General features: G+C 40.7%; 1 protein-coding gene across 3 annotated transcripts in view; it reads left to right on the top strand.

Moving 5' to 3' along the window:
* Positions 1-11,297, top strand: part of LOC129779374 (F-box/LRR-repeat protein 2-like) — a 31,699-nt gene extending 20,402 nt beyond the window's left edge. For 2 of the 3 annotated variants that reach the window (XM_055786803.1, XM_055786804.1), the window contains 2 exons: positions 10,595-10,798; positions 10,902-11,297. In XM_055786803.1, the coding sequence (XP_055642778.1) occupies positions 10,595-10,798; positions 10,902-11,231 (534 nt within the window). In that variant the 3' untranslated portion in view covers positions 11,232-11,297. Of the gene's footprint in view, positions 1-1,285; positions 1,531-10,594; positions 10,799-10,901 lie in introns of those variants that run through there. The other variant, XR_008743637.1, reaches the window with a different exon arrangement.
* Positions 11,298-12,319: the final 1,022 nt, after the last annotated feature.

A 12,319-nucleotide genomic window follows, 5' to 3' on the forward strand; every position in this document is an offset into this window, starting at 1 on the left:
GGTTTAAATTCATGAAAACTGAAAGAACTTCCTTTTTCCCATACATTTGTTCTGCCGATTTGTGGGCTAATGCGGGCGCTACACGATTCGTCCAACGTTTCACTCGAATGTTGGACTCAAACATTTGACTCGATGAATCGACAAATGTTGTGACGAATGTGCTGCTACACGGTGAAATGAATGTTCGATTTGATGCAATCGGCCCAAACAATCGGCGAGTATGTGGATCGAATGTTTATTATTTTTATTTACCATCAAAAACGTTAGGAAACTGGATGACGATGCGAGTATTGAAATTGCTGCCGTAGCAATTGTACTGATATCGGACAGTAAATTAAAATTGCTTGAAATCAACATTATTAATCTGCAATATTTCGCCGAATATTTTGAATTTTATGAATCAATTTCATAGTTCCTTCATCTAAAACTTGTAAACAAACCAATCTGTCAAAGATAGATTCGGACGAATCGTGTAGCGGTGTATCGAATGTCATCGAGTGTCGAATCAACGAATGACAAAAATCCTTGGACCCGTGCCACTCGCGTTGGAAGGTAATCCACAACGAATGGATTACCTTCCAACGTGAATATTCGACACTCGACATTGGAGGTTCGTAACTCGTCAGTCGACTACACGATGCGTCGAATCATCGAGCGTCCAACATTCGAGGGTGTTCGTAGCATCGTGTAGCGCTGGCTTAACACTACCCGAAAGATGTTTGCATCAATTGATAGAAAATATTTCTACGCGTCTATCACAATCAATAAAATGCTATTTTTCATGAGATGAACAATTAAATAACTCGGCCTGATTCTGCGTGGCGTGTGAGGTGAGATGACAATTGTCACTTATGTCACGCGATTCCACCAGGCGTAAGCCGTGAGAAATCTCACTTGAATGAACTCTCACCGTATACCCGCTCTCAAATATACGTGACGATTGTCACATGAACTGGGATTTCTAGATGACAATCGTCGACATGTTTTGAAGTGTCGACAGCGCATAAAAACAAATGGAAATTGGAAGAGGAATAATAAGTGTTTTTTTGGGTCGTATAGAATCGATAGTAATGGTATTGTATGTATCAATAAATACAATTTATCTTCAATTTTCACAGTGCGAGTGACAAATTGCAAGTAGTTTGAATTTTTTTGTGGAAGAGGTAGAGAATCTGTTAACCATCAACGGACGAATAAGCACCCCGGAATTGTTTCCATTTCATTAAATCTATTTATTTTCTCTAAAATATATCTATCACATGGATCTTGTGTTTCATCTATTTAGCCGCGAGTCATCGTCACCGAACTGCATATCCATTTCAGAAGCCGTGGTATACGCCGGAGCCGGATCCAGAGCAACGATTTAACACTGAGAGCGCAGAGAACAGCAGCAACTACGACCAAAACAAACGAAAATGTTAAACATTACAGGATACAATCAACCGTTTCACTAAATCTCAATCAAATACCTGCAAATTAGGCAGAATGTCTTGATACACAACGAACTTTTTATGCTAACAACAGGCCAAGGTAAATTAGATCTATAGATACGGTACTGACTAAGCAAAACAAATATCTGACCTCTTTGAGCGAACAAATAAAATTCTGGGATGCCATATTTTTTTTCTCGATTATATGCGATAAAAATCTGAAATATTTGTAAATATGTGCTAATGTCTGACATACGGGCCAGCTTCGTTTATCATAAGGAATCAATGATGATTTGTCACTATTTTAAATAGCCTGCAGCAGGAATAAAAGATTGTGACAAAAGTTAAATGTTTGCAAATTTGTCAACATATGCGTGCGAATGTGGCATTTCTGATCAGATTTGGCAACCAGCAGAATGAACGCCTCGTCACTTGCTGTTCATCCTCTCACATACATAAAATGAACCTCTCACGGCATCCGATACGACTGTAACGGGTGTTAAATAAAAAATGAGAATTTTTTCAATCACATATTAAAATTTTTTTTTTCATCGACTTCAGTATTTTTTATTAATAACATAATGTATTTTGTAATTGTTAGTGAATGTTTGAGTAAGGACCGTGGTCTGCTGTTCGACGCAACTTTGTCGCGATGCTCTCACAAGAACGTTGTACGGCACTTACGTCCATTTTCCGGATTCTTGTAGTCAGTTGCTTCGTGTCCTTGGCCCTCCAATTGTTTTTATACACTAGGGCACTGAGTGAGCCAAAGAAATCCTCTATTGGGCGACACTGGGGCAAGTTTGTTGGGTTACGATCTTTCGGCACGAACGGTATCCTTTTCTCCTCAAGAAACGCCAGCGTCTTCTTGGCGTAATGGGAAGACGCCTTGTCGGCCAGAAGACGTATTTCCCATCCGCGTGATGCTCGTTCAGGAACGGCAGCAGGCACTCTTCTCGATAGATTTGTTGGTTTATTGCCAGACCGCTCGGCTTAAATCAAGGCTTTGAAATGCCCCGGTCGGAAATGGCGATGTACAACATAACCTTTTTTTTAAACTTGTGCTTGAACTTGTATTTCACTTCAGGCGGTATGGATGACTTGTCGCTGGAGTAGTAATTATCATTTCCTGGAATATGCGTTTTGGACAGCGGAAAATAGCTTTCGTCGTCCAGAACGAAAGACGTCCCGCGGTATTTTTTGGTCATCCACCGACACTGTGATTTAACCGTCTCAATCTGCTCCTCCGTGTACTCTAGAGATGGGCAAACCGTTCATGAACTGATCAAAAGAACGAGTTCACCCAAAAGAGTGAACGAACTGCCGTTCTTTTTTGCTGGGCAACAGTTCATATGAACTGTATACCCAGTTCAGAACGAACCTAGTACGGTGAATGATGAACTGATAATACAGTTCAGAACGAACTGACCGCCAACTGAACTGTGTATACAGTTCAGAACGAACTGACTGCAGGCAGAACTGTGCATGCAGTTCAGAACGAACTGTGTACGGTAAGCGGTGCGTAAGAGGAAAGAAAACGAACGAGTGATAGATGAATGGTGCTGCAAGGTAAATAGTTCTCAAATTAACGAATGAAAACAAACGATAGCCCCATGAAACAACAAAAATAATATGTCGGTATTGTCGCTTCATAAAAAACGCTTGTTGCGTTTTTTTATGTTGCGTTCAGGGTACGATGGTTTTAAATTGGATTGTCAAATTATTTATCAAATTTCATACTTTGGAGTTCAGGGTAAATATTTCAGTAAGTTGTTTTGCCAATCTACCTCACTTATAAAATATAGTTGAAAGCTGAAAGTTGATTTAAACAGTCTTGTTAAACAGTAAAATTCGCGTCGCTAATATGAAATATGTTTTATATTATATCATATTGTGCTCGATAATTTTGAGATGGACGTTCGCGGTTTGGGTACAGTTTTGCTATAGCATTTATTGCAATACATCGTAAGTAAAGCAGCATAATGCTAGTTTATGCTGAAAATAATGAATAACGACTCAAACAAAATTAAAATTTCAAAATCAAAGTTTGATTTTCTATTGTGCTAAGTTATTTCGAACAAATATATCCCGACATATCCCGCCACTGTACAAAAGAGTGAGTGAACTGCTCAAAAGACCTATTTCACTTAAGTGAACGGTTGGTCACTGAACGGTTCATTAAAGTGAACCGTTTTGCCCACCTCTAGTGTACTCCGGCGACCTCGTCTTCTTCCTGCAGACGATTCCTTCCATCTTGAGGGTCCGATGGATCAATACGTGGGAGCGGCCATATTTCCGACCGACGTCACTCAGGCTGGTTGCGTCCTTATTGTCAAACAGCTTCTTTAACGATGTCTTCCTCTGCTTCGTCATTATCGTCACCGGACGACCACTTCCGACCTTCCGCTCTACGTTCAGGGAACCCAGGATACGATATACCGTACTGACAGGTACATTTTATTCCTTAAAATGTGCCACCGTGAACTTTTTTCCTTGCTGGAAATGCGTTTCGTAGAACCGTACAATGCGTTCGCGGAGCACGTGCTGTTTCGACGCCATCTTTGCTTTGACTAAATTCAAACTAGCCAAACACGCCTACTGTTTCTAGGGAGCCCAAAGAGCAATTTTCTTGGAGAAAGAAAATTTTACGCTCTTTATTTGAGTTACTGAAAGGTATTGAAAAAATTCTCATTTTTTATTTAACACCCGTTAGGAATAGAGTGAAGAGAGTTGCGTGATGGTGATGTGCCAATTGTCATCTCACCTCACACGCCGCGTAGAATCAGGCCAACTGTAAAATGTCAAGCGTTATCTAAACGCCTTAACTGCCAAGTTTTGATTGGCCTGATCTACGGTTTCCCAAAACAGACTTCAAAATCGATGTATCTATAGAAAACCACTTTGCGATTATACATGCAAGTCGGGGGTATTTTCCCACTGAGCTGTGTTTCCCTAACACGGACTTCCAAATTAATGTGCCTGGAGGAACATGCAAGTTGGGGGTATTTTTTGGTGTTGAGTACTTTTGCACTCGCTTGTCGCTCGCTTTTAAACTGGGAAGCCTGGGAAAATCGTCATTTCAGATACTAGAGATCTTCCGTTCACATATTTTGGTAGTCCTAGGCATCCTATCAAACGTAAAAGGACGTTCATCAAATTTATTTGTAACTAGAACCTAAACTATTACAATAATTTAGATGCATTCTAAAATAATATTCGAAGTGGTAAACAAGTGGATTGCATAATGTAATTGCGTAGTTCTACGTCGAAAACACGCGGTCGTGTCCTAGATACAACCCCTTACAATTTTTTCTCCAATTAACTCAGTTCGTGGCTATCTCTTTCCATATCCGCGGGCACCCCGTGCTCGCCATGTCATGCTCCACTTGGTCTAACCACCTTGCTCGTTGCGCTCCTCGTCGTCTCGTACCAGCCGGATTCCCGATGAACACCATTTTTGCAGGATAGTTGTCCGATATTCTTGCAACATGTCCTGTCCAGCGTATCCTTCCAGCTTTGATCACTTTTGGACACTGGGTTCGCTGGTGAGTTGCGTGAGCTTGTGGTTCATCCTTCGCCTCCATACGCCGTCCTCCTGTATACCGCCGAAGATGGTTCTTAACACCTGCCGTTGAAATACTCCAAGTGCTCGCAGGTCCTCTTCGAGTATTGTCCGAGTCTCGTGCCCGTAGAGAACAACCGGTCTTTTATTTAGCGTTTTATACAGGGAACATTTCGCACGACTGCTAAGTTTGTTTGAACTTAAGTGTTTGTGAAGACCATAGTAGGTACGACTCCCATTGATAATGCGTCTCCGGATCTCGTGGCTGGTTTCATTGTCAGACGTTACCATTGAGCCAAGGTAGACAAATTGGTCCACTACCTCCAACTCATCGCCGTCGATCGTTACATTGATTTTCAGTTCAATTCATTCTGCTTCGTGCTTAAGTCTGGTGTAATGTTCAGCTACCATCACAAATGTTCTGCCGACAATGTCTACGTCATCAGCGAAGCAGATGAATTGACTGGATCTATTGAAAATCGTACCCCGCAAGTTCAACGCCACTCGTCTCATAACACCCTCTAGCGCAATGTTGAACAGTAGGCAAGAGAGACCATCACCTTGTCGAAGCCCCCTGCAGGACTCGAATGAATCAGATAATCCACCCGATATTCGCACACAGCATTGTATTCCATCCGTCGTAGCCTTAACCAGTCTTGTCAGCTTCATGTGAAGCCGTTTTCGTCTATGATTCTCCATAGCTCTTTCCATGTTATTGAAGCGTATGCGGGTTTAAAGTCGATGAATAGATGGTGCGTAGGGACTCTGTGCTCACGGCATTTCTGGAGGATCTGCCGCAAGGTGAAGATTTGGTCATTAGTAGACCGACATTCGATGAAGCCTGATAACCTCCCACGAATATGTTTATCAGTAGCGATAGACGTCGGAAGATAATTTGGGAAAGCAGGCGGCATTCAGGACGGTGATTGCACGAAAGTTTTCACAGTCTAGTTTGTCCCCTTTCTTGAAGATTTCTGTTTCCCAAATTCTGACAATCAGCCGGTGCAGAAACTAACCAACTTTCCGGGTCCATCTTGATAAGTTCCACTCCGATGTCATCTTTGCCAGTTGATTTGTAGTTCTTAAGCTGTTTGATGGCATTCCTAACTTCACCTATCGTTGGGGGTGGTATATCTTTGTTATTTACTGCACTAACGTAATCGCTTTCATCGTCATCTAGGTCCTCTGCCTGTATGTCATTCAGGTGTTCATCGAAGTGCTGGCTTGTTTGCGCTTTCTGACCTGGTGGACAACATTTTGATTGCTTTGAATATTAATGACTCTCTTAAAAGCATAGTATTATGTTTGCTTCCGGTAGTGAAAACATTCTTGAAAGAAAAATGTGCCTTTTTAGCAGCGTTCATTCCCCTCGATGCCTGATTCAGTTCAAGAGGTCAAGGATTTACCACTGTCATACAGTGGAATTGCAGAAGCACCATCCTTAAGCTAGATCAATTTAAATTTTTAATTCACAATTCTAGCTGTGATGTATTTTCACTTTGTGAAACATGGCTTTTTTCAGGCGACGAGCTGATTTTCCACGATTTCAGCATTATTCGCCTCGATCGTAATGACTCGTTTGTTGGTGTATTATTGGGGATTAAAAAATGTCACTCCTTCTATAAAGTCACTCTCCCATCGATGACAGGCATTGAAGTTGTCGCTTGCCAGACACAAATCAATGGCAAAGACCTCTGCATTGCCTCGATATATATTGCTCCCAGAACTAAGGTAGGCCGCCATCAGTTTTTTTATATCATCGAGGCATTGTCGGAGCCACGGCTAATCTTTGGTGATTTCAACTCCCATGGAACAGCATGGGGGTCACTCTACGATTACAACCGTGCCACACTGATTTATGCTCTTCTTCATTATCCCTGGATTGTACGTGGAAGGTAATCCAAGATCCCCACGGTAGTGGTCACCTACCAAAAATTTTATCGATCGCCAATGAATCAGGTTCTCGTGAGTCAGTCGATATTGCGTATGACCTCACGAAAAATACTGACTAGAGAAAATTTGCGGAAATAATATCTGAAGCAATTGTGTCAATGCATGAACTTCCTCCGCTCGAAAAGTATAACTTTATATTGAGTTTGATTTACGAAAGCGCACTTCAAGATCAAAAGAAACGTGTTCCTGCTACCACTTTCCGACGTCGTCCTCCATCACTTTGGTGGGACAAGGAATGTTCAAAGGTCTACCTTGAAAAATCGTCCGCTTTCAAAATTCAGGAAAACTGGATTAGTAGAATGGTTTCAAAAGTTCTGGAAGCCAAACTAAAAGGTTTGATTAAAGCAAAAAAGCGTGGATATTGGCGGTTTGTCAATGGTTTGTCAAGGGAGTCCGCTATGAGCACTCTTAGGAAGACGGTTAAGAAAATGCGTGGCTGGAACCATACAAATGAAAGTGAGGAATACTCTGACCGTTGGATTTTCAACTTTGCAAGGAAGGTCTGCCCCGACTCCGTTCCTGCACACAACGTCGTACGCGACATTCCGCTTCATAGCGATTATGAGAATTTTTCGATGATGGAATTTTCAATTGCCCTTCCCTCATGTAACAATTCAGCTCCGGGGTCGGACAAGATTAAATTCAACTTGTTGAAGAATCTTCCCGACATGGTAAAACAGCGTTTACTGAACTTGTTCAACACGTTTCTGGAGCTGAATATTGTCCCGCATGACTGGAGACAAGTGAGAGTGATAGCCATACGAAAACCCAACAAGCCGGATTGCGATCACAATTCGTATAGGCCGATTGCAATGTTATCCAGTATTCGTAAATTGTTAGAGAAAATGATTCTACTTCGTTTGGACAAGTGGGTCGAAATGAATAATTTGCTGTCAAATACGCAGTTTGGCTTCCGTCGAGGTAAAGGGACGAACGATTGTCTCGCGCTGCTATCTTCTGAAATCCAAATCGTATTTGCTCGCAAAGAATGGAATAATTTCCATCGCTAATCCCGTCGTTCTACAAAAATCGCTGCAAGATACCTTGAACAAACTGTTTACGTGGGCCCTCAAGCTGGGTATCGTATTCTCTACGGAGAAAACTGAAATGGTCGCTTTTTCTAGGAAACACGAACCCGCCCAATTCCAGCTTCACCTATCCGGCAAAACGATCCAACACTCTATGTTTTTCAAATATCTGGGTGTATATTTTGATTCTAAGTGTACCTGGGGGAGACACATTGCGTATTTGAAACAGAAATGCCAGCAAAGAATCAATTTTATCCAAACAATAACCGGAACATGGTAGGGTACCCAGGAGACCTCATTAAGCTTTATAAAACAACGATATTATCAGTGTTAGAATATAGCAGTTTCTGCTTCCGATTAGCCGCCTGGATTCATATTCTCAAACTGGAGAGAATACAATATCGTTGCTTGTGTATAGCCATGGGGTGTTTGCATTCGACACTTACGATGAGTCTCGAAGTCTTGGCAGGAGTATCTCCGCTTACTCTTTGGTTCACAGAATTATCTTACAGATTTCTCATCCGTTGCAAGATCATGAATCCATTGGTGATTGATAACTTTGAAAATCTACTCCAATTGACTCCTCAGTGGAGTTTTATGTCCTTATACCATGAGTACCTTACCCATCACCGGGCATCTCCAACCTAGTTTGCTTCTCATACTTTTGCAATTCCTCTGTCATTTTTGATCTGTCCATGCGACAAAAAATCCATGGAATCCCAGATCATCTACTCTCCGATTTTATTCCACCGATATTTTTGGCAAAATATGGGAAAGTTAGATCTGATAAAATGTTCTTTACTGACGGTTCATTTATAAACGGGTCCACTGGCTTCGGCATCTTCAATGAAAATTCCAGTGCCTCTTTCAAACTCAATGGTTCTTGTTCCGTGTATGTCGCTGAACTGGGTGCGATATACTACGCACTAGGGATCATTGAAACAAGGTTTCAACGAGTGCATGGTTCAAGGGATTGAATGTAGGTCATGATTTCATTCGCGTGATATCTCGGCTTATGTTCAATCACTACAACCTAAAAGCGCATCTTTATCGCATTGGGCTCGCAACAAACAATCTTTGTGATTGTGGCGATGGCTACCACGACATCGAGCATGTTGTCTGATCGCGTATCCGGTTCCATGCAGCCCGCTCTCAGCTTTCCAGAGCATTGAAGGCACTTGGCAGACAATCGGATATCCCCATCCGGGATATCTTAGATAGCCGTGATCCTGATCTTCTGCTTCATCTATACCTGTTCCTCAGAAACGCCGATGGCACCGTTCAATGATGTTTCCTCAGTTGTTTCCCTGTATCGTATCCCTCCTATCCGATCGATAAACTTTTACTCAGTCGCGGCAATACATACACATACTCTGTATAGATACACAGGTCAAAGGTTGTATAGGCCATTGATCATTCAACAAGAGCCAAAGGTTGTACCGTTCATGACAACTCTACACGAGCTGATGATTGTACCGCCCCGTGACCATTCTACCCTGAATTCCTCGAGTTAAAAGAGATGCACCACGATTGATATGAGGTACAGACTAGGGGTGCGTTGCTGATTAATGGTCAGTTGCACCTCAATAGGAAGTATGCCGTGTCGGCCACACATACAGAACACTGGAGACTGCAACATCCCAATTATGAGAATCTTTGCAATACTAACCTCGAGCCAACCGCGAGTAATCGGTTACATATTACTAACATAAGACAAAAATTTTCAAAATATTGAATATATTTTGGAGAAAAAAAGTAATCGTGATTAATGAAAAAGAGAACCATTTTTATCAGAAAATACAGTGCCAAATTTGTTTAACCGTCATGGTGTTTCGTCGAAATTCATCGAATATGCTAAACCATGTACGGTTGAAGCATGATTCCCTGGTGGTGGAGGAGACTAGGAAGAAGAATACAGGGTCTGCAGGAGTAAAATGCTGACTTGAAGAAGGAGGTCTCAGCTTCCGTTCTAAAATAGTAGTATTCAAATTCAGAGTGCCATGGAAAATATATCACACTAGAGGTAAATGATTCTATAAATATATTTCTTTTGAACTAGTAGCTATAGGGACCAAGCAGAAATATTTAAACAAACCAGCTATTTCAACAACATTCGAAGAACAGGTAATTTTGAACAGAAAAAAAATTATTTTGGTGCAATAAAAATATTGTGCATCATTTTCATTGTGTGCACTTTTTTCAATCGTCCTCAAAAAATCGCGAGGTAAACTTATCAATATACTGAAATACCATTTCATTCAAAAACCATTATTCTGCACCATGTTTATTTCAAAATTATATTTAATGTAACTTTTAAAACTATGACATCATTTTTTTTATTATAAACGTCTGTTCTTTTTGATTACAAGAAATAAATATTCGCTCGATTGATCGAATACCGACAGACGAATATTCGAATGAATCGAATATTTAAAAATGACCCCACGATTAATCGACAATCGAATAAACGATAAATTTAGACATCTCTATTTGCAGTCAAATCCCTTTCCACAGTCCTCTGTATATTTATACCGTTTCCCCTCGCGTACTAATTGACGACACGGTCACACCTTTAGCATATATAATTATAAAATAATTCAATACATACACTTACTTTGCAGATATCGCGAACAGGACTTCAGAGACTATTCGACAACTGCCCTAGAATAAAAACATTAACGGTACGAGATTGTACTCGCTTAAGTGATGAGGCCGTAAAGATTATTTCAACGCAAGTTCAGCTTGAGTATTTGGACATTAATGAATCTCCGGAAATAACGATAAACAGCATTCGCTACATCATGGATAATTTGATACATTTGAGAGTAAGTTTTCTTTCAGTTATCTCGCGAATACTTTGATATTTCTCAGTATTCTATGGCAGTGTCTTCGAAGACAACGAATTACAAGGATTTTTTTAATTTGTAGGAATTGAAGATCGATAACTGCAAACGTATCTTAACGCTATGGCGCTCAGCCCCTCAATTCATTCAAAATATACACTCCCTGAGGAGATACTACAACACGTATCCGGAATTCTTCTATTATCATCTTTCCGATGAACCAGTTGATGATAAATTCACTGATGATAACAGAGATTTCTACGATTACGAGGATCTCGCCTCGGAGGAATCAGAAGACAGCTTATTCGAAGAATATGTTCGCTATAAAGAACAAATAGAGCAAGATGATCCCAATGAGGAACAAATGGACAACAGGAATAACGCAGAAATCATCGTTTTAAGTGACGATGACTGATCCTATAAATGTGTTCATATATTAGAAAAATCGAAAATGAATCTGAAATACAATACAATAAAAACAGGTTGTTGCAATTCGAATCAGCTTGATGAAAAATTATAAAAGGTTGTGCCCGAGCCATGATTGTATTGTTAACGGAGGACCACGATATTATTTCATTAAATTCGTTTGTTTTTGAATGTTATTTTAGAATGGAACTAAATTTGAGGGTTAGCAACGCTGATACAATCGTCCGTTCAGAAATAACAATATTAGTACGTTGCAAAAGTTTATACCCATCTGTGTTTATATAAGATTTTTTTCTCAGTCTGTAGAGAGCCTGAAGTGTTGATTGGAAACATGAAATTATTGAGAAACTCAAGGCAACTTCAAGGCGGTTAACGAGGTCTTTGGCTTCCATTCCCTTGGTTAAGTATCGCGAGGATATAACAGACGGGTTGATCTGTCTCAAGTTATGCTGGAGAGAAGCGAGCGTGATAACTTGTTTTCCTGTCTGGAAACCAGAAACGAAAATTTAGACCTGTATTCCATACAGAGGACTCCACTGGATAAAAAGAGGTATGCCAACGGAAACTATTTCATTAAACTTACGCACAGTGGCGTAGCGTGACCGGGTGATACCCGGGCCGGGTCACTAGGGTGTCACCCCTCCAAGCTTATCTAAATATGAAATGTATTTATTATAATATTACATAGAACGAACAAGAAATCACAAAATCTCCACGCGTTGGTCACTGGAACTGACAGTTACAAAATAAGAGACTTAATAAAATATCGTTTATTTTTGGATATCGAAATGTGACTCAAATAAATCTTATCAAATAAATATCTTTGGGTGCTGAGACCGACAGTGATATTGTAAAGTGATTCCCGTTAAGTGTGCTTCCATTCACTTATTCCGGGCTCAATGAATGCGCTTCAGTAACGATACGGCTCAACGTGTTAGAGCCCCCGCAGACCGCAGACTGTCTTGTCGACCGATAGTTCGGTCGGCTTCTTAATCAGTACGGAGATCCAACCAAACTGTCGGCTGGAAAAAAGTCTGTAGTGTGCGGGAGCTCTTAAACATATCTGTCTCATCGTTG

This window comes from Toxorhynchites rutilus, chromosome 3 (genome assembly GCF_029784135.1).
Source record: "Toxorhynchites rutilus septentrionalis strain SRP chromosome 3, ASM2978413v1, whole genome shotgun sequence".
In the NCBI taxonomy this organism is placed as follows: Eukaryota; Metazoa; Arthropoda; class Insecta; order Diptera; family Culicidae; genus Toxorhynchites; species Toxorhynchites rutilus.